Source organism: Acomys russatus, chromosome 13 (genome assembly GCF_903995435.1).
Source record: "Acomys russatus chromosome 13, mAcoRus1.1, whole genome shotgun sequence".
Lineage (NCBI taxonomy): Eukaryota > Metazoa > Chordata > Mammalia > Rodentia > Muridae > Acomys > Acomys russatus.
The window spans coordinates 47,681,887-47,707,581 of record NC_067149.1 but is presented as its reverse complement, the minus strand read 5'-3'; the positions used below and the strand labels follow the sequence as shown (position 1 = coordinate 47,707,581).

The 25,695-nt window shown below is 50.9% G+C and overlaps 1 protein-coding gene across 1 annotated transcript; it reads right to left on the bottom strand.

The window, feature by feature from the left end:
• Positions 1 to 1,080: 1,080 nt before the first annotated feature.
• Positions 1,081 to 22,406, bottom strand: Il17ra (interleukin 17 receptor A). Its single transcript, XM_051155264.1, has 13 exons — positions 22,124 to 22,406; positions 14,752 to 14,776; positions 13,570 to 13,716; positions 12,580 to 12,692; positions 11,915 to 12,041; positions 10,113 to 10,160; positions 9,790 to 9,953; positions 7,366 to 7,449; positions 6,899 to 6,983; positions 5,822 to 5,833; positions 5,585 to 5,686; positions 3,804 to 3,845; positions 1,081 to 2,994 (listed from the first exon to the last, which is right to left on the bottom strand). The coding sequence occupies exons 1-13, from the start codon at positions 22,259 to 22,261 to the stop codon at positions 1,505 to 1,507; spliced, it is 2,577 nt and encodes an 858-aa protein (XP_051011221.1). The 5' UTR covers positions 22,262 to 22,406; the 3' UTR covers positions 1,081 to 1,504.
• Positions 22,407 to 25,695: the final 3,289 nt, after the last annotated feature.

The window sequence follows — 25,695 nt, the reverse complement described above, 5'->3', positions numbered from 1 at the left end:
GGGCAGCAGCTGGGTGGTGAGCACACTGTGGGAGCCAGTTCTGTGCTCATGTGGGGCTGATTTGCCTGCTGCTGGGAGAACCCCTATACGTTTAATCCATATTTGAAGCTGGGGGGGGGGGCGGATGTAACAGGCTTGACTGGCATCTAGACCCAAAGACTCTTTCTGCCTTGGTGTTTCAAGACAGGGTCTCTCTGTAGACTTGGCTGTCCTTGAACTCAGAGATCTACCTGTCTCTGCCTCCTGAGTGCTGGGGGTGCAGGATGAGGGAGGGGCCTTCTTTCTCTCACCTTAGCTCCCGCAGAGCTGGATATGGGCCATGCACTGTCTGAGACTTGGAACTCAAGGGCTTGCTAGCGCTAGGCTAGATGTGTCTATAAGGCTTCTCCAAGTAGAAATTTCTGGACTTGTCATAAGAGGTGATTCTATTACAACTATGGATTTTACCAACATAACAACTTTATTAAGTCTTCATTATTGTACACACACACGCACACACAAAGTCGCTGTTATTTTCTTTCCCCGCAGCATTTCATGGTCCTTTTCCCACAGAAGCCTGAAAATTTGGCAACAGGTAGAAGCCCGGCCCAGGCCCAGGGCATGCATACTTGTGCCTTCTCAGGGACCCAAGGTGCAAGCCTGCTATCTGCCCCAAGAGGGCTCCCTGGTTACTTTAAACAACCTCTCCTCACATCTTAGGTATACAGTGATATGCTTTCCTCTGACCTTGGAGGGCCTGCCTTGTTCTCCACTGCCATGCGCCCCAACCCCCAGCCCCACTACCCCCATACCTTACTTTACACCATCACTGTACCTGAGGGGTCTCAGGCTCACAAGCAGCTGGGATCAGCCCATGAAAACTCAGGCGCCACAGCCCTCCCACAGCCTGGCAGCGCCTGAGCGCAGAATCTCACACGCCTCTTCCTGCTTCTCCATTACCCATTTCTATCCTGATTCGAAGGCTTCTGGGTATATTTGGCATGCGGTTTCCTCCCCCACAGGGCAACAGATCCACTTATGAGAGAAGGCCCCAGCCGCTCCTACCGTAGCCCACAAAGCTCGCCCCACCCTGAGCTCCAGCTCAACCTACAGGCTGCCCCTCTCTCGTGAAAGCAGCTCCCCACTGCCCAGACCTTACCCCCTCCCCCCAGGGATATTAGGGTTCTCTTGCAGCCTCGTGTCTCTGATTATCATCCTAGCTAATTTTCCATCCTTATTAGATTTTCTTGTTTTGTTTTTGTTGATTTTTGTAGGACAGGGTTTCTCTGTGTAAATCCTGGTTGTCTTGGAATCACTCTGTAGACCAGGCTGGCCTCGAACTCACAGAGATCTGCCTGCCTCTGCCTGGGGTTCAGGAGATCAAGTTCCAGTCCCTAGGTGCTGGGACTTCAGATATACCACGTTATGCCAGACTTAGCTATCCATGTCATAGCAGGCACTTCCCACACACACAAACACACAACATTACAACATACATCCTCGAAAGCACTAGGCCCAGGAGGCCCTAGGAGGGAGCCTGCTCGTCTGTGGCTGGCCTCCGTGGCTCCAAGCTGTCCCATCCAGGGTTCTTCTCAAGTTCCCAGAAGAAAAGCTGCCGCTGGAGGCTCCGCAGGTTCTGCAGGACCTCAGGAGAGGGAGGCTCAGCGGACTGACCCAGTTCTAGCTCTTCCTCCTCTGTGAGCCAGTCAGGGGGCTGTGGGGAACTTCTGGAGATGTAGCCCTGGTCCGACTGCACTGACTGCCGCTGCTCCTCCTCAGAGGGTGTGTAGTCCTTGAGGACCGCTGCGGGCCTCACCCAGCTCTCCTGGGCCTGTCCGCTCAGTGTCTGCTGTAGCACTGACAGCATCAGGCTCTCTAGCTGCTCTCTTGCATCACTGTGGAGGTGGTCAGGAGTGCTACAAAGAGGCAAGTCATCTGAGTCCATGGGGACGCAGAGGATGCTGTTTCTCTGGGCGCCCAGCAGCGGGCAGGCCTCGCTGTCCTCTGCCACAATCAGCTGGGTAGCAGCTGCCCTGCCATCTGGAAGATAGACAGGTTCCACCACGCGAGCTGTGGGGACCTGTTCTGGCGGCAGCACTATGGTTTGGAGGGCCTGAGCCTCCAGCTCTCTTTGTGGCCGCAGCTGGAGATCCAGCTTTGCCACTGCACTTTCTTCCTCAATGACACGGACATCGACTGCAAAGCAGCTGTCAGAAGCAGGCTCCAGCACCAGGGGCCGTTGCTTAACAATTCTTTCCCCTAGTGGCAGCGGTGGGTCTTCAAACACTTCTTCATCCATGGATGGGAGATCTTGGTCATCTGCTAGGCAGAGGTTCTCGCGTTCAAACCAGTCAGGACACTGGGTTTGCCACTCCTGGAACCTAACCACAGCTTCCTTGAGCTGCCGGCCACTAGGGCTCTGCAGGTAATTCTCCCCTGTGAGCTCTTTGACGTGGTGCATCCGGCCAGGTTCAAACATCTCCAGGTCCTGGATCCGGAAGTAGACCTCCTCAAATTTATCCATGAGTGGGTACCTGGAGGTGATGTTGAAAAGGTCGGGGACATCACCCTCCCTGCTGATGCCACTGAAGTAGCAAACGATGTAGGTGCCGAAGCAGGCTGGCCTCTTGAAATCTGGCAGGATCATGTTCATGGCCGCAGTAAAGAGGTCCCCTGCAGGCTTCCACCGGTCACACCGTAGCTGGAGAGCCGGCTCAGACCAGCCCAAGATGGCCTTCCACTTGGCCTGGGTGCCTCGGGAGCACAGGATGATGATTTTGGAGTTGCTCTCTACCATTTCTTGCTTCTGTCGGCTCACCCAGGTCATGACCCCCACCTCTGAGATAAGCTGCTCTTCCAGGAGGTCCAGGGCTACTTCAGTGCCGCAGGCAGTGATCAGGAACTGGGCGAACTTTAGGACCACCTCCACATACAGCGGGTGGTCAGCTGAGTAGACGATCCAGACCTTTCTGGGCTTCAGGGGTAGGGGAGTCAGGTCGGCTAAAGGCAAGATGCCTGTGAGAGATAAGGAAACATGTGCTGATCCTCATGCCCAGGCCTGGACCTAGGCAGTATCCACTAGAGCAGCAGTTCTCAACGCTTTGGGGTAGTAAATGACCCTTTCACAGGGGTCACATATCAGATAGCCTGCATATCATATATTTATGTCACGATTTGTTACAGAAGCAAATTTGCAGCTATGAAGTAGCAATGAACATAATTTTACGTCTGGCAGCCACCACAGCATGAGGAACTGTATTAAAGGGTCACAGCATTAGGAGGGTTGAGAACCACTGCTCTAGAGCAGCCTATAAGCTACCTGCACGGAAGGTGGAGCTTGGCTTTTTATCTTCAGCAAACAGCCCTCTGGTAGGCCAGATGCTGCTACACTGTCTTGTGAGGTGTGGAAAATCAGTGAGGGACCTTTCATGAAAAAGAACCAATCTCTAAGCAGGGCGTGGTGGTACATGTCTTTAATCCCAGTCCTCAGGAGGCAGAGGCAGGCAGATCTCTGTGAGTTGGAGGCCAGCCTGGTCTACAAAGTGAGTCCAGGACAGTCAGGAATACAAGAGAAACCTTGACTTGAAAAAAAAATCAATAAAAAAATTAATTAAAAAAAAAAGGAACCCTAGCCCCTGTGTTTAGGGTACCCCAAAATCCCTCTCTGCATGAGGTAGGGACCTGTGGCCTAAGTAAGGGTGGAGCCTTCTGAAAGGACTCAGAAGTTTGACCAGAAACGCAGCCTATCCATCCATCCATCCCAAGAACCCACCGCAGGCTTCAGAGAGAAAGGCAGACCACCCCTCAGAGCACGGGCTACTAACCATTGATCTTGGAGTCATCAGTGTGTTTCTCATGATCAGCCCCTGCAAGGAAAAGACATCTATTGAATGGTTTATTCTAAGGAGAGACAGGGGTGACTAGCTCACAGGTGTCAGATGGAAGGCTGCTGAATGATAAAGGTAGACAGCCCCCCTGCCCCAGCAGCCCTGTAGGTGTGAGCCCCAAGTCAGTGGCTCCAGTTAGCCATTCATGCCTTTGACAGGTCACTGTCTCTCTGAGGAGCAGGTCTGTGGAGGAACATTCTCCAGGCTACGTGGGAAGTACCGAGGTCTGGACCTGACTGAGATGTGCTCCCTGGCCCCTGCTGCAGTTCCGCTTCCTAGGCGGCTGTGAGGAGACTCCACTGGAGGGAAAGGCAGTCCATAAGGCAAGCAGCAGACATCTTACAACACTGTCTGCCAGAAGCAAGCCCATGGGCCTTGCAACACTTCCTCCGGGTGTCTTGAGGTGAGGAAGGGGAACCACACTCTTAGGTAATTGCTCCCCTCGGACATGTGACCAGGGAGTTGTTTCTTTGTGGTCCAGGGAGGGAACCCAGGTATATTGGGCAAGTGCTCTAGCCCGCGTTACATCTCAGCTCCGCGTTAAAGAAGAGGGTTAGCATCTAATTTCAATCCTCATTCTTTAGGCCTTTGCCCAGAAACTGGCAAAGATGCTCTAACGAGGCGAGGTTTTCCTTCTCTCTCCCAGTCCAGGAGGTAGTGGAGATGTAACAGCAGCATGGTTCAGCATTAGCAAGAGATGTCATGTGACTCTTCCCAGAATCTTATGGACCCCACAATTCAAGATGAACCATGAACACTGGCAAGGGTACCAGCAGCTTTCCCGGGTGACACACTCTGTCACAAGTCAGGGAAAGCCAAGCCCCTTCGCCGGTCAACACACACTCTCCCCACTAAGACTCAGCCAGAAGAAAGGAACGAAGGAAATGAACAGTTACTCTGGGTCCCTGGAAGCATCTGCAACCAATTTTACAGAAGAGGAAACGGAATCTAAGATTAGGGCTCCTGACACTACAAAGCAGGTGAGGGGCGAGGGTCTTCCCTTGTGAGCTCAGGGTCAGGAGCCTGAGTCTTTCCCACTGCAGCCCCCTATCCCTCAGGATCGGCTCTGATCTCAGAGGCACAAGCCCTGGGACTTGAAGATGAAGCTGTCCAGGCTGCTGTTTGCCTGATCACACTGATGCAGGAAACTCTACCCTAGCTCCTCTTGATTTTAGAAACACTAACTTTAACAAGAAAAAAATACATATCACCGTAGTGAACAGCACTGCGCAAATACCACGTGCCAGGTTCTGAGGAAGGAATTCACGTTACTTCCTTTAGTCCTTGCCACAGTGTCATGATGTGCATATTTATAATATTTATAACTGCCGGGGGCTGGAGAGATGGCTCAGTGGTTAAAGAGCGCCACCTGCTCTTCCAGAGGTCCTGAGTTCAATTCCCAGCAACCACATGGTGGCTCAAAACCATCTGTGATGTGATCTGATGCCCTCTTCTGCAGATAAAGCACTCATATACAATAAATAAATAAATTAAAAAAAAATATTTATAACTGCCATTTGGTCAAAGAGAAGCCTGGGGCTCAGACAGCCCCACAGGGAGATCATCCTTAATTCCAGGTCTCACCAGGTTGTGTGACAGACACCATGTCTCTGCTTAGTTCGGCACCGAAGGGTGGAGTGAAGGATGCCCCTTAAACCCAGAGCAGCAGAAGTCTAGACTACAAGCCCGGGAGGACGGGAAGCCCTGCTGCTCCTTACCAGAAAGCCTCCAGGTCATGCAGACCACCAGCAGGATGACAGAGCCCACGAGCAGAATGGCGATGCCTGTGATGAAGCCATACACCCAGAGGGGAATATAGTCTGTGACAAACAGAACAACATGAGTCTGGGCAAGGGCCCCAGCCCCCACCCACCCTAGCCCAGGCTCTGCCCTCATCACTGTATCATCACTATAGTGATCCCTTGGGAATGGCTTTGACTGTAGGAAGGACTTACCGGCAATGGAAACTGTATTAGAACAAAAGGAAACAGGAACAGGGTTACTCTTAATGATTAGCAGTCATCCACGCCCATCACAGATGCCCACCAATTAGCCTATCAGAGATGCCCACCCACTGACGTCTTCACCCATCGGAGATGCCCACTGATGACCTTCACCCACTAGAGATGCCACTGATAGCCTTAAACACATGGTCAGGCATAGCTACACTTGGTGGAGCCTTCTCCATGGAGCCCCTTCAGCCGAGGTGCTGAGAGACACTGCTCTTCCAGTGGGGGCCTTCCACCACAACACACATCTGCCCCTGTCTGATCTGCACATGGCAGAGGCTGAGAGTCAAGGACATGTGGCTGCCAACCCCTACAGGCTCAAGTAGGAGCCTGGGGCTGTGTCTTTCATGTGTGAACATGGGCAAATTAATATCTGGGCCTCAATTTTTTTCATACGTGAACTTGGCATCTTAAAGCACTTCTGTGGTACATAATTCTAACTCTGAGAATAACTATCTCGCTTTTTCAGCAAAGGAGACCATGTTGATAAAAGAAGTTAAATCGCCGGGCATGCTGGTGCACGCCTTTAATCCCAGCACTTGGGAGGCAGAGGCAGGTGGATCGCTGTGAGTTCGAGGCCAGCCTGGTCTACAAAGCGAGTCCAGGACAGCCAAGATAACACAGAGAAACCCTGTCTCTAAAAACTGAAAAAAATGCTTAAGACACTAGGTGTGGTGGTGCACGTCTTTAATCCTAGCCCTTGGGAGGCAGAGGCAGGATGATCTCTTTGAGTTTGAAGCCAGCTTGGTCTGAGTCCAGGACAGCCAGGGCTTGTGTAACCGAGAAACCATGTTTAGAAAAACCAAAAAAAGAAAAGACCAGAAAGGCCAAGTCTTCTGCCTATGGGTACAAAGCTAGTGAAAGGCAGCAAGGAGTGCAGCCCAGAGGCATTATTCTGCACTCTGCCTTGGTTGGGTCACAGCAGCTCTAGCTGAATCTCCCTCTCCCCACGTGAGCACTCCTCCTGTGGACAGCCTTCATCCACGCTTACCCCACTTACACTAGGACAGCTTTCTCTCCTACCTGGGTCCGGTGAGATGTCTGGGCAGTGCACTGTCACAGCATGTCTCAAGCAGTCATTCAGGCAGCTGTTGAAGAAGGGCTGGACCTGGGGGAGCAGGAGATGCCCACTGATACCCTCATAGCAAAAGAGGCAATCTGTGAGTAACAGACGCTGTGGCCAGGCTCGGGTCTCCACATGGCCGGTGAGCCGCATGTGGTAGCAGTACCTGTATCCCAGCTGCTCAGGACAGCTTGGGAAATACAGTAAGACACCAACTCACACAGCCTACCCTCCTTCTTCAATGTGGTGGTTAGGCCAGGCCTCCCACACATACAAAAGGGTAAAGCCCCTACCAGGCTGGGAGGACCAGTGGGAGAAAGGCAGATGTGGTGTCAGTCAGCAGTGGCTGGAGCTGCCCACCATGCCTGCTGTACCCATCTGAATGGAAGGCCACCTGCACACGCCCTCCTAGCACTCTACCACTCACCTGCACACGGTGGCGGCAGCACAAGCTAGACTTGCTTAGGGTGAATGTGATGTTGGATCGCTGGTGGAATTCTTCTTCTCTGGGCTGCAGAGAGAGAGGTGGAAGACACTAGCTGGGTAAGACCTTGGTGTTGTCTGCTGGGAAAGTGACCCTTTGTAGATCAGTGCCCCTCTTACAAATGCCAGAGGGAGAGGCGCTTTTCTGATCTCTGGTCCAAAGAAACCAGCATTTCTGTAGGGTGGCCAGCCTGTGACGCGTGTATAAGCACATTCAGCAGTTGGCATGTCCCTCTTTGCTCTGCTGCTGTACTCACTGCAGTCTGTGCATATGCAGCAGGCATACAGGGTACTCAGCACGCTCTCTGCTCTCACCTGGCGTCATCCTATCTCTTTTCCTTCTGTCATAATCGCCTTGCTTCTTTTTAAATTTCAAAAATAATTTTAGAGAGTAAGTTGAATAAATACAGCCAAATAAAAAGACCAGGCAAGAATGTGGGGCAGGGAGAATATGGATAGGACGGGTGTGGAGGACACAGACTGGATGGGTGTGGAGGACACGGACTGGATGGGTGTGGAGGACACGGACTGGATGGGTGTGGAGGACACAGACTGGATGGGTGTGGAGGACACAGACTGGATGGGTGTGGAGGACACAGATGGATGGGTGTGGAGGACACGGATTAGATGGGTGTGGAGGACACAGACTGGATGGGTGTGGAGGACACAGATGGATGGGTGTGGAGGACACAGATGGATGGGTGTGGAGGACACAGACTGGATGGGTGTGGAGGACACGGACTGGATGGGTGTGGAGGACACAGATGGATGGGTGTGGAGGACACGGACTGGATGGGAGTGGAGGACACGGACTGGATGGGTGAGGACACAGATGGATGGGTGTGGAGGACACAGATTGGATGGGTGTGGAGGACACGGACTGGATGGGTGTGGAGGACACAGATGGATGGGTGTGGAGGACACGGACTGGATGGGAGTGGAGGACACGGACTGGATGGGTGTGGAGGACACATATGGATGGGTGTGGAGGACACGGACTGGATGGGTGTGGAGGACACGGACTGGATGGGAGTGGAGGACACGGGCTGGATGGGTGTGGAGGACACGGACTGGATGGGTGTGGAGGACACAGATGGATGGGTGTGGAGGACACAGATGGATGGGTGTGGAGGACACAGATGGATGGGTGTGGAGGACACAGACTGGATGGGTGTGGAGGACACAGATTAGATGGGTGTGGAGGACACAGATGGATGGGTGTGGAGGACACGGACTGGATGGGAGTGGAGGACACGGACTGGATGGGTGTGGAGGACACAGATGGATGGGTGTGGAGGACACAGATTGGATGGGTGTGGAGGACACGGACTGGATGGGTGTGGAGGACACAGATGGATGGGTGTGGAGGACACGGACTGGATGGGAGTGGAGGACACGGACTGGATGGGTGTGGAGGACACAGATGGATGGGTGTGGAGGACACGGACTGGATGGGTGTGGAGGACACGGACTGGATGGGAGTGGAGGACACGGACTGGATGGGTGTGGAGGACACGGACTGGATGGGTGTGGAGGACACGGACTGGATGGGTGTGGAGGACACAGATTAGATGGGTGTGGAGGACACAGATGGATGGGTGTGGAGGACACGGACTGGATGGGAGTGGAGGACACGGACTGGATGGGAGTGGAGGACACGGACTCGATGGGTGTGGAGGACACGGACTGGATGGGTGTGGAGGACACGGACTGGATGGGTGTGGAGGACACGGACTGGATGGGTGTGGAGGACACGGACTGGATGGGAGTGGAGGACACGGACTGGATGGGTGTGGAGGACACGGACTGGATGGGTGTGGAGGACACGGACTGGATGGGTGTGGAGGACACAGACTGGATGGGAGTGGAGGACACAGATTGGATGGGTGTGGAGGACACAGACTGGATGGGTGTGGAGGACACGGACTGGATGGGTGTGGGGAAGATGGGTGGGGCAGTGGGCTGGGCAATATAATTGCTGCTTTACCAACTGATAAGTAACTCAATACCTTACACCTGGCTTCAATCTGCAGGGGACAGGGCTCTATAGAGAAAATTTTCCTATTTCTTTCAACTTGCAATTTATTATGAACTTCACGTGGAGGTTTAGCAAAAAGAGGACTTACCTTTCTATATTTAGATTTACACTCTAACTGCTCACTCAGCCACCGTACCTATGTTAATGAACTATTATTCTCAACAAACTGCAAAGGTATGGGAACCCTCTCCCTCCTGAGAGGGCAGACAGCAGCCAGCGCACCCGAGCTCAGTGTTGGGCTCTGGTAACAGGGTTAGCTAGGGAGGAAGGTTAAGGACTATAGAGGGAATTTTAACTTGTGTCTGGGGGGAGGGAGTAAGAAATACTTACCGCAGGTATTGCCTTAAAGTCATCAAAGCAGCTTTGGTTCTCTGAGTGTGGAAAACTATCTAGCAAGATATGGTAGGGGATGGATTCATTCCACAGGGTGAAGCTCACACGCAGATGGTTGGTGTCCAAGGTCTCCACAGTGATGTTGGGATCCCACAGGCTGCCTGCCAAGGGCACAGTGTAGGGTGGGAGTGAGAAGGAGTAAGTGTCTCCATGGCATGTGTGTTACACGGGCAAGCACACGACTGGGCACATGCCCAATTTTACTCTACTACATGCATGTTAATGTGCCCAGGATGAGATCTCCTAGGCCAGCCAGTTACCTGAGCTCACGCACGGTGTCGTCATCTTCATCTGGGCATCCTCGCAGTCTGCCAACCACGATAAAAGAGAAATCAGTAAAGTCTCTGCCTTTAGGGAGTTTGTTCTTGCAAAGTTTGGTGTTTTTTGTTTTGTTTTTTTTTTCTGAGACAGGGTCAGTCTACACAGCCCTGGCTGTCCTGGAACTCACTATAGACCAGGCTGGCCTCAAACTCACAAGGATCCACCTGCCTCTGCCTCCCAAGTGCTGGGGTTTTAAAGGTGTGCACCACCACACCCAGCCTATTCTTACAGATTTCTGACACTGGGGGCCGAGATTGTTGTGGCCCTGGGGAGTGCATTCAAAGAGGCACCGTCACAGCCTGCTCCAGACAGAGATAGCTGCCCCTGGCCAGAAAGCCCATCACACTGGGGCAACACCCTCAACTTTTAGAGAGCCTTCCTAACTCAAGCATATTCCTCCTGAGCTCAGAGCTTGCTTCACGGGGCTAGAAATTTCTGGTTTACTCCAGTTTTCTCCCACACACATCCTTCTGCCCAGGGTAGCCTCTGCTTTGCCTTTTATATATTGGGAGCTCTTCTGGCCCCCCACTGCAGCCTCTCTGATTTTCCACACACTTATTATTAGGTTCTTATTCAGAAGCCTTAGGCAGGTGGCAGGAGTCAGCGTTTATTTATTTGTTTGTTTGTTTTTTTCCGAGACAGGGTTTCTCTGTGTAACATCTCTGGCTGTCTTGGACCTCACTCTATAGACCAAGCTGGCCTTGAACTCACAGAGATCCACCTGCCTCCACCTCCAGAATGTTAGGATTAAAGGCATGTGCCAACATGCCTGGATTCTTTCTTTCTCTCTTTTTCTTTCTTTTTTTGCCCATATAACTGTGGATCAAACCCAGACAGGCACCTGGGAACCAGGTATTTCTAACACCTGCCCGGGGATAGGGAGAGAGAACAGTCGTTTAGCAAGTTCTTATGTACATCCTGTGTGCGATGCTCTGGGCACTGTACATACAATGGAAATTACTACTTCTTTTTGCAGATGAATGCTATAGAAGAGCGCAGTGAAAGCATTCGGTATCCTGTCAGGTAAGAGGCTATGAGGGAAAGGAAGCAGATGTGCGTGCACTCATGAGAGTATGTGCTTCTGAGGGAGGGGTCATCGCCATCTTTAAGGAGCATTTCTTGGGCTGGGGTGTGACTAAGTAATAAAATGTTTGCCCCGTGTATGTGTGGCTCGGAGTTCTCTCTCCATAGCTACCAGTAAAACAAAAACAAGAACAAAAGACAAAATCACCTGACTGCCTACAATGACAAATGATGTCAGCGATGGCCAAGGTTCTGGAAAAGGCAGACACAGAAAGTGACACAGAAGAAATGACGGTTCCCAAGAGCTAAGACAGTGATGATCACAGACAGCATGGATTGGTAGGGAAAGAGGGTATGATATGTAGGAAGCGTGCTGGACAAATGCAGGTGGGATGTGGGGGTAAAGTAAGCAAAGTGAGGGAAACTGGTCGAGGTTGAATACACAGATCACTGCCCTTCAGGGATCTGGCATTTTCTAGGATGGAAGCTACTTTTCTGCACAAAGGGAGGGACTCTAGTTGCCAACATAGCCCTGGGGTCTCCACACAAGAGAGGACACAAGACTTAAAGGCTTCGGCCTCAGCTGGAGGCACACGGGACCTGCAGCCACTGTGCCTCAGGGTTGGACTCTGCTCTCTGGGGCACCCCACCCCCACCATGGCTGCTTTTTTCACCCAGGGCCCAGTACCAAGTGGACACTTTGAAAGGGCACTCTTACCAGGCACAGAGATGGTCACGGACTTGTGGTTTGGGTCTCCATCAGGGATGGGCTTGGGCAGGTGGTGAACAGTCACTTCATACTCCTGGCCAGGATCTACTACAAAGTGGCTGAAGGCAAACCGCCACTGAGGAAGGAGAGGGAATGGCGTGAGTCATCCAGCACCCTCACCCACTCGTGTCCCAAGTCCCAATCTCACACCTCCCCACAATCAGCCAAAAAAAAAACCAGACAAGCAGAGAGATAACCACAGCACTTCAAATTAGAGGCGTGCTATCTTTGTCCTTTCTGACTGTTTAAAAATCCATCAGTAGATGGCCAGGCCATTCCCTGCTGAAGAACAGCAGGGGCGAGGGCACATGCTTTTAATTCCAGCACTGGTAAGCAAGGCAAGTAGATCTCTGAGTTCGAGTCCCTACAGAGGGAGTTCCAGGACAGCCAAGTCTACACAGAGAAACCCTGTCTCAAAAAAACAAAAAACAAAAATGCTAGGTCAAGTGAGAGGAATAATCATAAGCAGGGTGGTGTGCAGGCTCTGTCCCTCACTGTGCCTGACAGCAGACAGCCATTTTGAACTAATCCTCTCAGTTAGGTGTACCCTCTGGGGGCCAGAAGCCTGTGCTGGTGTCACTTAGGAACACAGTCCAGTCAAGCTGCCTACTTACCCGCTTACGATGATGCTGTAGCCTGGATAGAAACACGAGCTCCACGCACAGCCTCTCATTGGTGTTCAGCTGCAGGACGGAAAGCTCTACGCCCTTGAGGTACAGGATGCTGGCTGCAGGCCAGGGAGGAGAGGGGCACACAGATGCAGACCAAGCGCCCTCCAGGGCGGGGCGCTTCCCCATCTGCCCTCTTACTTAACTTCCCACTTCCCCACTCTTAGGCCTTTTAGAAAGTACCTTCTAATGGGACCAGGACAAGGGACATTCTATACCAGGAAGCGAGCAAAGACTTTGTGACTGTGAGGTCAGAGCCCTGGCAGCAGGACATAATGCTAAAGGCAGCTAAGTCCTCATCCTCCCAGAGGCTGCAGCAATCAGCCTATAGCCTCCAGTTAGGGATCCACAGAGAACGCGTGCTGACACCCCTTCACAGATCTGGGGCTGGGCCCATTCAGAAACTCTACAGTCAACTGCCCACTAAGAGGTTTGGAGTATGTTTTGAAAAGTTCTGGCTCTTAAGGCAAGAGAAAAAACAGCTGGCAAAATAGTACCATTTTTTTTTTCTAGCAAATATTTGGAATTATTTATAAAATTAACCACTTGCAGCCAGGCATGGTGGTGCACGCCTGTAATCCCAGCACTCGGGGAGGCCGAGGCAGGTGGATCGCTGTGAGTTCGAGGCCAGCCTGGTCTACAAAGTGAGTCCAGGACAGCCGGGGCTACACAGAGAAACTCTGTCTCAAAAACCAAACCAACTAACCAACCAAACAAAAAACACTTCCCTTTTCTTCCCATGTGATACCAAGCTCATGCAAGGGAAGGCCTGTCATAAAGGCAGTGTGAACAGGAGATACTCGGGGCATGCAGCTAACATGGGCAAAGTTCAAAGTTCTCGCTGCGTAGATGATGGAGCCTTCCAGCACCAAATGGGAGTCAGCGGCAGTCTCCTCTGAAGGGCAAACCCAGGCACTGGCTGATATGGCCACTCACCGTCTGTCTGCAATGTCCACTCAATGTGCAGCACAGGGACCAGGTCTCCGCGCTGGGTGGAGGCAAAGTTCAGCTTGATATTGACCTGCTTTGGGGACGACGAGGTCAGGTTTTGAAGGTGGATCCAGCTGTCATCCAGGCAGGTACCTGGAGGGGAGAACAACCTTCAGAGGCTCCCAGCCAAGACCGTAAGATCTGCTCAGAGCATCCAAGAGCTGCTGCAAGTTATAACATGGTTCAAGGTTGCAACTGTTCTCAACCTTCCAGCGGTGCCCTCAAGCTCTCTGCCCAGCTTGCTCTTTTCTGATGCTGGTCTGGGATGCTGGCAAAGCTCCAAGGACAAAGGACATTTGGGGAGAAGGGTTTTGAAAAGAAGTGGTGGTGCACGCCTTTAATTCCAGCACCCGGGAGGCAGAGGCAGGAGCATCTCTGTGAGTTCCAGGCCAGTCTGGTCTACAAAAGGAGTCCAGGACAGCCAGGGCTGTTACACAGAGAAACTCTGTCTAAAAAAAAAAAAAGAAAGAAAGAAAGAAAAGAAAAGAAAAGAAGCAGCCATTAGAAACAGGGGCACAGGAGGGAGGAGCAGTAGTGAGAGCTTCTTTGTTTTTATTTGTCATAGCCCCTAATTAGCACTGACACTTAAGGTATGTGCCTCATCCTTAAAACAAAACCAGGGGCTGGGATGGTGGCTTCGTGCAGTTTGTCTACTGAGTCTGGATAAAAGGTTTCTATATCCAGCATAGGAAAAAAACTTCTCACAGACAAATGAACAAACAGGTAAACAAATTAAAAAGAAAAAGAAAAAGAAAATAAAAACCCAAAGCCAAGCTAGCACCATGGATGCTGCGACAAACTGAATGGGTCAGAACATAGGTGGGTGACTAGGGTACCAGCCCTGGCAACACACAAAACCCAGATGGCAGCTGAGCACTGCTTGACTTTTGCATAATGAATGAAGGAGCACTGACGCCTATACCCAAGATGGCCCTGCAGACAGTGACAACTCCCATCTGGGGCGTGCGCGTGTGCGTGCCTACACACACACACACACACACACACACACACACACACACACACACACACACACACACACACACGAGGCTGTCCTGCGGAAGTCAGCAGGAGGCTGTCACTGCATTAACAGAGCAGCAAGCAGTAAGTGGAACAGAAAAGAGGACTTACTATTCTTGATTTTGCAGTTCAGCCCCTGTGGGAAAAAGAAAGTGTTGATTACAGATGAGAAAGACCAGGCTCACAGTGGCCCAGGTGCCTGTTCTGCCGCATGGGAACAGTTTATACAGTGTTGTTGTGGTGGTGGTGTGTTCTCCTCACCCCAACTGCCCTCCTTCCCACCCCCCGCCATCTTGCTCACATCTCACTCTCACTCTCTGCTCTCAGGTAGCTCAATGGCTCCCACATTTTTTTCTGTCCAGCAAGAAGGTGTGTGGTAGGCAGACAACAGACACAACTGGAGGTTTATTTATTTATTGAAATCTTTTTTTTTTTTTTTTTTTTTTGGCTTCCTTTTTGAGGCAGGGTCTCACTATGTAGCCTAGACCTGGCTGACCTGGAACTCACAGAGGTCAGCTTGCCTCTGCTTTCTTGAGTGCCGGAACTGAAGGTGTGGGCTACCATGCAGGGCTAGAACTGGAGGGTTTTTGAGTAACTGTTATGGGTTGGGAATTTAAACAATAAAAACAAAATAAAGCCAAATGAAACAAAACAAACACAAAAAACAAAGAGAGTTGTCTAGCAAAGAAGGTCCTTAAGTTCTAAGGTTTCCAGTTTCCCTAAGAGGTGAAGGGTCAATTTTACAGTTCCTACTGCAGATCAACTATGGAAAATGTACTAAGTCCCTCTTAGGAAAAGTGTACCTAACTACTCTGGGGCGCTCTCTCTCTCTCTCTCTCTCTCTCTCTCTCTCTCTCTCTCTCTCTCTCTCTCTCTCATGCACACGCACTCACACACATGCACACACACACAGGCACTCATTCACATCCTCACATACACACACCCTCACACACTCATGCACACCCTACCTGCCCTCACACCCCTGGGTTGAGCCACCTTACTCAAAGCCTCAGCTTCTTCAACATAAAGTCAGAATAGTCTTTTCAGAGTGTTGCTGGGAAATTACACTAACTACAGGAGTAAAGAACCAGAGCAAGGTGTGAGTGTGGGAGGTGACGAAGGAGACCCTTCGCTTTTTACTTCTGCTTCACAAACCCTTCAAACCCTGGGCAAAAACTGGGCACCGATTTAAGAGGCTCCAGCTCAGCAAGCAGCAGCGTTCACAGAGCCACTTCCCTGCCAGTGTCTGGCATGGGTGATAGGGGACCTCCTCCAGAGCTGGTGTCTGGTCCTCTAAGGGGTGACCTCCATGGTCAGTGCTGGCAATGTGGCAAGGAAGCCCTGGAACTCAGGTGCTGCCACTTCCAAGGCTTTGAACTACCCAGATGGGCCCACGCTATCCTGTGGCTGGGATCAGATGCGGATCTGAGGAAGAGCTAGAAGGTGCACTGTGTGGAGGCTGGGCATTGGCCAGCATCTGCCTCCCCACTAGGAGCAGAGTGCAGGACTTAGGGTGATGTGGTTGCCTGGTGTTTATTCAGAAAATGGGCCACGGGACAATTCTGATGTCATGCCAGGGTCCATTCTGAGTCTGTTATTTCATCTGTGTCCTTCCTACCTGTTTGGGACAACAGTTCACGTGCTCTTTGGGTCCAGACTTCCTGTACTCCCACCCCGCCTAGTTCTTTATAATTAATTGTCCTTGGCTGTCCCCGGCCTCACATCACAGCCTGTCAAATGTCCCTTGCAGGTTTAGAACAAAACCTATCTCGCCGTCTCTGCTCACTCTGACAGGCACACACCCCACTATCTTCTCAGACTAACTCCCATATAACTACTCCTCTCGTCCCCTCAGGATCTCCTGTGAACCGTAACACAGAGGGACAGAAACTGGTCTTGAGATCGGGAACTTTTATAGAAACAACAAACAGACACACTCCATTTGGGACAGTAGCTACCTAAAATCCAGGGCAGGATGGTAGCTATCCTGACAAGAGGAGGAAGGGGGCGCTGTTGGAAACACTCAGCCGACAAGCATGCTACAGCTGACAGGAACAGCTTGATGCTTCAAGTGCTACTGCCTTTAGTCCTAGCACTCAGGGAGGCAGAGATAGACAGATCTCTGTGAGTTCAAGGCCAGCCTGGTCTACAAAGTGAATCCAGGACAGGCAGAGTTCTGTTACACAGAGAAGAAATCCTGTCTAAAAACCAACCAGACAACCAAACAACCAACTAAAGAAAGAAAGACATGTATTCTGTGTGCATTGCCTGCACTACATCTGTGTGTGTGCCACATGCACACCTGCGGCCTGCAGAAGTTAGAAGGCGGAGCAGGATCCGCTGGAACTGGGGTGACAAGTTAGGCATGGGTGCTGGGAATTGAACCCTGATCCTCTGGAAGAGCAGCCAGTGTTCTTAACCACCAAGCCATCTCTCCAGCCCTGCTTACTTTTTTCCCCTCATAATTTAATTCCAATATAGAATTTACACTAATGTGAGTGGGGTGGGGTATGCATATGCATGTGTGTGCAGGTATGTGTGCAAGCCAGGGGCTGGTGTCCAGGTGCCCTCCTCAATCATTTCTCTACCTCTTGTTGTTTTGAGACAGGATCTCACTTTCTCTGTACTATTATTATTATTTTGTTGTTGTTACTATTTTGAGTCAAGGTCTCTCACTGAATCTGGAACTCACTGCTCCACGCCGGCCAGCGAGGATGGATGCGTGTGCTTCTGTCCTCCAGCACTGGGCACATAGGCACAGCTGCCACACTTGGCTTTACGTGGCTGCTAGGTATCTGAACTCAGGTCTTTGTGCTTTCCTAGCAAGCATCTTACCCTAACTCATCTCTTCAGCCCTTGCAATTTTTTTCCATTTTTATTTACTGTGTGTGTGAATGCAAGTAGGCATACACTCAGAGGTCAGGAGATAACTTTCAGGACTTGGGGCTTTCCTTTACCCTGTGAGTCCCAGGGATTGAACTCAGGGCATCAGGTATGAATGAAAGGGCCTTTACCCAGAGAACTACCTCGGCAGCCTTCCTAATCTTCTTTAATAATTAATGTAAGATGTATTTGGTATCGTCTTTGGACACTACTAATATAGATATTGTTCTGCCCAATAATTTCCTCCCAAGCTGCATCCTTAATCCTTTCAAAATTCCTACTCCTAGGTACCATTCAATAGGAAATATTTAGCACATGTACAGCCTGGGTTCAGTCCCAACAGCATACATGCGGTCATCCTCAGCCACCAACACCAACCACTCATTCCCCCAAAACAGATGGACAAGAATATAGTTTAACAGGGCTGGAGAGATGGCTCAGAGGTTAAGAGCACCATATGTTCTTCCCAAAGGTCCTGAGTTCAATTCCCAGTAACCACATGGTGGTTCACAACCATCTGTAATGAGATCTGGTGCAAGCACACATACAGGGAGAATACTGTATAAATAATAAATAAATGAACATTTAAAAAGCAAAAACAAAAACCTTTGCTTAAAAAAAAAAAAGAATATAATTTATTGCCAGTTGGTGGTGGTGCATGCCTTTAATCCCAGCACTCTAGGAGGCAGGGGCAGGTGGAGCTCTGTGAGTTTGAGGCCAGTCTGTTCTACAAAATGAGTCCAGACAGTCAAGGCTACACAGAGAATCCCTGTCACAAAAAAACAGCCCCCCCTCAAAAAGAAAAGATTATGATAGCAGCTAATACTTACTGAATTGCCCTAGGTCTGCATGTGTGTACTCTGTGATGAGGTCACCAAGACATACCTCAGAACATTTCTTCACTGTCAGGCAAGCCACATCTGTGGCACAGGGAACTTAGAGCCAAGTGGCTCCAGGTCCCAGAGCTGCTTTGCTCCATGCCCCAGCACTACTACCCTGCCTCGCAGCAAAGGGATGTTTACAACGCGCAGGCCTCTTCTCTATAGTCATGGCAGGATGATTAAAAGAAGAAGTGAAAGATTGCTTAGCTCTGGGCGTTGAGCAAACATTACCAACTGCCTGGTACAGGTTGATGGAGCACTCCAGTGCACGCAGCCTGAGGTCTTCATAGACAGTGGAGTGGAGGCTCTCCCACAACCCAGGAGGAGAGGACCACTCCCACTATAGATGAGGACAGAGGGCTGCAGTGCAGGAGATAGGGAGGCTTGCCTGGGGCTAGGTCTGAGTGAGCACCAGGCTCTTATTTGCTGGTTGCTAATTGATGCTAGGGTTTTCTGATGGCAGATTAGCTTAACAAAGGCAATGGGCAGCTAGGGTGAGAGCTGGTCCAGGTATGACCAGGACTGGTTACATCACTGATTACATCACTGGCACTGCAGCCTTGCCTACAGGAGAGTGTCCATCAAAGGAGCACCCACTGAGCACAACTCTTTTAGCTTTGGGGAGAATGGTAAGGCTGAGCAGTTTCCGGCAACCGCAAGACAGAAGGGCGATGCCAAACAGTCATTCTACCACAAGTCAAAACCACAAGCACTCAGGAAAACGAACTGATAATGGTAACACACATCCTGCCTGTAAACAGTGGTGAGTGTTCCCGCTGATGAACCCCAGGTGCTGCTCACTGGCTTTCCGTAAGAATGGCAGTTAACAGGGAATGGAACTATAAGAAGCCGAGCCAGGCCAACGAAGTACAATTAATTACTTATGGTGTCTCCAGGGTTGGTGTCCATTAGGGAATTAGAGTCACCCAGGTTTTGAGGTGCTAATTCCAGGCAGCCCGAACAAATGCAACGGCCTGAGTTTACCACTGCTTGAAAAACAGGGGACCCTTCCCTCTTCCCTCCTCTACTCTTTCATGCTTTCAAGCATCACATATTTATCAAGCCCCTGGACTGTGCTTGCAGCCTGGAACAAGGAACAGAGCAGGGATGCTGAAGCCTCCTTCCAGTCATCCGAGGGAGTCACTGGCCGCTAAATCAATTCGTTTCCAATGGTCATTTACTTATGTTGTAGACAGCGGCAGGCTCCCTTTGAGATGTCTCATCCAGTCCTCTCACTGTGGAAATAAACCACACTGTGTCCGCCAGAACATGTGTGTCTGTATGTATGCATGTATGTTGGTGTGTCTGTGTGTGCATGTATGTATGTGTTGTGTGTGTCCGTGTGTATATATGTATGTGTGTGTTGTGCGTCTGTGTGTATATGTATGTATGTGTTGTGTGTGCATGGGGTGGGTATGAGTGTGTGTGTGTGTGTGTGTGTGTGAACAGTGTGGGTTTTCCTCAGTGCAGTTCTGGGGGTGGAGCCCGGAAACCACTAAGCCCCACCCCGAGCTCTAGCTTCTTTTAAAAAGGACTTTAAAGCCAATAGGCAGGGAAGCTGTCAGCCTGCGGAGCTGAGTTGTGTGTGAAGTAACAGAGGAGAGGGCAGGAGGACGCTGCAGAGAAATGTAGTCACCAGCACCTCCCCAAAGAAAGTCAAATCCTTGGGGGGCTGGAAAGATGGATGGCTCAGCAGGGAAGAGCACCTGTCCTGCAGAGCCCAGGGGAGACCTCCAGCACCCACATGGTGGCTCACAACTGTCTATAACTCTAGTTCCAGCAGATCCAATACCCTCTTACTTCTATGAGCACTGGGTATACATGCGGTGCAATACATATACGAAAGCAAAACACTTACATATACATTTAAAAAAAAAAACAAAATCTAAATTAAAATAAAAACCATGGGCAGTGCTGGTGTACACCTTTAATCCCAACACTTGGGAGGCAGAAGCAGACAGATCTCTGAGTCCAGCCTGGTCTACAGAGTAAGATCCAGGACAGCCAGGGATAAGCAAAGAAACCCTGTCTGGGAAACAAAACCAAAACCAAAATAAATACATTAAAACTAAATTAAACCAAATCCCAAAAGCCCCCCAAGATTTATGGCAGGGACTGTAGCTCAGAGTCTAGGTTAGCTTCCACAGACCTCACAACCCCTCTAGCTAAGTCCCACCCCAGCCCCTCTCCTGCTCCACAGCCACCCCACCCTCCAGCAATCCACTTTACCTAGGATTGGCTCAGGCACCTTCTACCAGAGGGCATGAATACTTTAACCAAACTGTTTCTGAGGCTTCTACTTTGGAACAAAACTGTCCAAACGCCTTTTCAAAGAAAAACAGTCTGGCTGGAAGTCATTTTCTTCTGCCTGGAATTTTGCACACTCATTGGTTGTACAGAGAACACTTGCACGACTGCCTTGAAAGACAGTTCCTACGTCCAAGACAACTTCACCCTGGACACTGGAGTCCCAGCAGTATTTCTTTAGTTTCAGTTTACTTGTATTTGGCCCTTGGCAAATGAACAGAATATGTGTTGCATGAAAGTACAAAAGAAACAAACAGCAATCCTCCATGTTGTGCACTTTTGTCCTGTCTGAAGATGTCACTCTGATTTGCCCAATATGGGATCACTATGACATTTCTCAACAGCCCTCAGATTAAAACAAAACAAAACAAAACAAAACGCCTCCCCCCCCCTAAAATGCTGTAAAATGGTCACCCTCTCTCCACCCTCTTTCGGTAAATCTACAAAATTAGGTAAGAACTGTCCTTTTGTTGCACCCCCTCTGACTCAGCTACTGAACACAGTTCCTGGGGTGGAAGTGGAGAGGAAGGGGCTGGGGAAACTAGTGGAAGAAAGAGAAGTGTGGGAGGGGAGATGGGAGGGAGCGTTTATTTGTGGAATAGGCACAATGTTTTGCACAGGTTCGGCTTTTTTGGTTTTGTTTTTGGACAACTATCAGGTTCAACAGCAAGGTTCAACCAGCAGGGGTGTGTCCGGTTCCTATGAGCGCAGCGGGGGGTGAGTAGGGGGTGGGGTCCTCTGTGGCAGTCACAAATGGGCAGACTTCCACACGTGTTAACTCATCTCTGAGGTTCTCGGTTCTGGGACACACGTGGTGGAGGAAAGATGGGCTAGGCGTTATGTTTCAGTCCTCCTCGGGTGCCCAGACCACATCCTGTTTGATTCCCCTGGGCACTGGGCTCGCCCGCACTACCCAACCAGTAGGGGAACCCGGGGGCCGGGCTAGGCGTCTGAGCCTGGTAGAAATGGAGGACGGCTTCCCAGGCAGCATGGAGTCAGGGGCCAACCCCGATCGGTTCAGCTCTTGCCAAGGCCCCTTCTCTAGGTCCCTGTCCATCCAGAGCTGCCAGCCTCGAGTGTCCCCGTCTCCCAATTCCGAGGCCCAGACGGAACTGTCACTCCCACTTCGCGCTGCCCGTGACACCGGCGCCCGCGTAGTTTCCCTAGAACTCCCTCTCATTCCTGGTGTTGTCGCCAGTGCGCCTCCACGTCGCGCTCACGTCCAGGCCTCCTCCGAGTCCCGAGGGCGGACTTTCAAAGCCTCCACCCGCCCTCCCCCCCCCCGGCCCACCGGAGTAGGGGCTGCCCACTCCTTCGCACCCCCAACGGCCCTTCCCACCCCAGCCCTTCTGACAGCCCTCTACCACCCGCGACGGCCCCAGCATCCTCGCACCGCCGAACTTCGTTCTCACCTCCTGCGCGCAGACCGGAGCCGGGAAGTCCAAGAGGCGCGGGGTGGCGCGGCCCGGGGCCAGCGCGCTCAGCAGCAGAAGCAGCAGTCCCAGCGCGGGCTCGGGAACCACCGGTGGGCGGCGGCGCGGAGTCCCCATGGTCCCGGCACTGTGGCGGAGCGCCGGCCGCTGGCTCCGCCGGACAGCGAGGGCTTCCCCAGCCCCAACCTTGGGCTAGTTAGTAAGCCTCACAGGGCTTCCTTCCCCGGGCCTCCTACACCCGGCTTCCGGCTCCCCCGAGGGCGGGCCGCTCGGGACGGGGGCGGGAAGGGGGTGCTGGGCGGGGCTGTTCTTCCTCTGGCCCCGCCCCCGTCTCCACCTAGGTGCGCTGCCCCGCCTCCTTGGCTCACCTCGTGTGTCGGCTCCGCCCCGCTGTCAACTTGCTGTAGAGCCCTGACTGCCCTCGCCACAGTACCTTCTTCCCCATTTACAATGACCCTGTCAAGATCTATTTCTCCAGTTAGTCATTTTAGTCCAGTACCTGACGCGGGACTCAAGGGAGTCTGTTTGCTCAGTCTTTCCCCAATCTTGTGTTTATGGATTGTAGCGCTGTTAATAGGGAAACAAGCCCGTCTCACTGTCGTAATGCTCATTTGTCATTTTTCTCTACCTCTTTCTAGTCTTAATAGCCGGACCATGTAATTTAAGCCATATTTATCAAGTCCATGAAAGTCTGTAGTTTCTCCCTTTAAGCGTTGAATCCTACCTTCGCATACTCAACAAACACTTAGATCTGTTCACGTCGTTCACTGAGGATTTAGCACCAAATGCTTACATGCAGTTTCCCCCCACACTTGCAGTATGACTTACACAGTCATTTCTCTGAAATTACATAGTAAATTAAACATAAATTTAGCCAGGTTTTTCTATTCCTGCCTATCTAGAAATGTTAAATCCAAGGACATTATGGTAGTTTAAAGTATGATCTATGACCTTAAATGATGAAACTAAAGTATTTGGAAAGTAAAAGCACCAAGAACACCATTAACAGAATTACCCTGAGTATAGGGCTTTGAAATAGCAGGCAAGTAAAAAACAAAAAAATAAAGAAAGAAATGTGACAGTGCCGGGCATGGTGGCACATGCCTTTACTCTCAGCACTCTGGCAGGCAGAGGCAGGCAGATCGCTGTGAGTTCGAGGCCAGCCTAGTCTACAAAGTGAGTCCAGGACAGCCAAGGCTACACAGCGAAACTCAGTTGGGGACGATAGGTCATATGGCCAATGTTCAGCCATCTTGTCCAAGTCCACACCTTTAAGTCTCTGTCTTTCCCAGAGCTTGCATTTCACCAGAAACAGCTGACCCTGTTGTGAGTCAGCAGCTAAAGACAGATAGGGATGAAGTGGCCCTGTTGTGAGTCAGCAGTTAGACTAAAGCTAGATGAAGACAAAGCAAGATGCCCTGTGTGGCAGGACATTATGACCCTGCCTGGAATTCCCTGTGTTCTGAGAAAAGCCTCCAGCTGGGTTGCGAACTATAAAAGCTGCTGCCTGACTAATAAAGTTTGAGAGTTGATCAATCAGACTTGCTCTCCTTCTTTGTGTCTTGCATTCTCAACAGGTGACCTCCCTCCCGAGTTTTAGTCGAACCCTGCAGAACCCTGCAGGTCGGGTCAAAACCCTGTCTTGAAAAACCAAAAACAAAGCATGGCCAGGGCATTAGTCATCTCATGGCTTGAGCAAAGCAAACAGATGGGGCCTTTAACATTGCTGAGTGTGAAGAGTTAAAAGTGGGTCAGAGGAGGGAAGTGGAGACCACTTGTGTAGACAGCCAGCTCCTGAGCCCACTGGAGAGACTGGCCTTTCCACTGCTGGGAATGTGAGAGGTAACAGAAATGGTGAAAATAACCAGGTGTGGTAGCGCACGCCTTTAACCCCGCAGCACTCAGGAGACAGAGGCAGCCGGGTCTCTCACCAAGACCAGCCTGGTCTAGAGTGAGTTCCAGGACAGCTAGGGTAACATAGAAAAACCTTGTCTCAAACTAACTAACTAACTAAATAAATAAATGAAAAGGTGAAAACAGGCTTGTGGGTTTGGAAGGACAGCAAAGGTCTTGCTTGGGTGGTGACTCTGTGCTTTCAGTTTTGAAGAGGAGACACGGTTTAAGAGTCGGGGGAACAGAAAGGTGTGGAAGCTGCTCGGTAAAGATGCTGCTGGTTTCTCCTCGATTCGGGCATTTGGGACCTTGGAATCCAGGTGCATATTGAACAAATGGGACAGATCCAGACAGGACTAACACTAAGGCCCTGGATTAATCTTAAAGCAGGCTCCTGGCACCTAAACCCCACCTTGTAAACCTCAAAAGGCTTATCTTTAGATTCCCTTTGGCCTGGCCAACCCAGTGGGTGACTGGCAGATGCCAGAAAGACACAGCCCATGGGGTAGTTTTCCAAAGGAGCAGTTGGCAGCAGGAGGTTCCCAGTACAGGAACAGGCTTCTACAAGAGACTAAGGGACTCAGCTGTGGCCCCAGCAGCAGCACAATCTAACTGCTAACCAGCTGGTTTAGAAGTAAGTCTTTTAAGCAGAAATTGGATCTTAATTTTCTAATTTATAAACCAGTAATAACTGTGCCAAAGTCACAAGGTTAGTCTAAGGACTGAGTGCACACCTGCTCTGTCCGTCGGAAAGTGCTCAGTGAAGTGTCGACTCTCCCTTCCTGATCATTCAGCTTGCTTGGCAGGGCCATCAGCTAGTCTGGCGCCCACCTCCCACCTCTTCTGCTGCCCCTGCATGAACTACTCCAGCGTTACCTGACACTTCGAGTGGTTTGCAAGTATTGCTCACACGGTGCACATATCCAGAGACACATCTGGAGTGGCTGTGTCAATAAAGCTCAGATTATTATTCTACTTTTTGCTTAAAAATTATTCTTTGACCAATTTGATACATGTACACAATGTAACATATTCTCTTACTTCGTTTCCCCTGCGCTCATCCCTCGACTTGTCTCCTTCTCGCCTTCACACACATCCTCTTTTTTCAAAAGTGACTCACTGGGTCCAATTAGTGCTCTCCCCATGCCCACGGGTGTGGGGCCATCCATAGGAGCGTTGGCAGCCTGCCTACCAGAGGCCATACACACACCCAAAGAAAATCGACCCTACCCTTTCCCTGCAGCCAGCGACGGCCAATAGTGTCTCGGCTAGGGGTGGGGCCTTGCGAGCCCCTCCCCCGCCGCCGCCGAAGCTGGAAAGTCGACTGCCTTGATTTTGTGCAGATGACCAGAGATGCTAATGAGTTCATGAGTGCAACAGCCGTGTCGTGTCCAGGAGACTGCACTTCATTCACATCGCTCCTCCTTATCCTCTGGCTCATTTATTCTTCCGACTACCTCTCTGCCTTGTTTCCCCTGCTTTGGGGGAACGGGGTGGATACAAAAGTCTCATTTAGGATTGAGCATCAACAGCCACTTACTCTTTAACTGCTGCCCGACTTTTGGGCAAGGCTGAGAGCAGCAGAAATCTATGGATATAAACAAATACTTAGAAGGCAGTTCGAGAACCAGGCATGAATTCTTTCCTGTGGATCAGGC

What these genes read in the sequence shown, in the direction of transcription:
- Il17ra (XM_051155264.1), bottom strand. Translation starts at nt 22,261, where the DNA reads ATGGGGACTCCGCGCCGCCGCCCACCGGTGGTTCCCGAGCCCGCGCTG. An exon ending in GAACTGCAAAATCAAGAATA is followed by an intron (nt 13,717 to 14,751) that starts GTAAGTCCTCTT and finishes TCTCCCCTCCAG; the next exon opens with GTACCTGCCTGGATGACAGC. An exon ending in CGTGACCATCTCTGTGCCTG is followed by an intron (nt 10,161 to 11,914) that starts GTAAGAGTGCCC and finishes CGTGGTTGGCAG; the next exon opens with ACTGCGAGGATGCCCAGATG.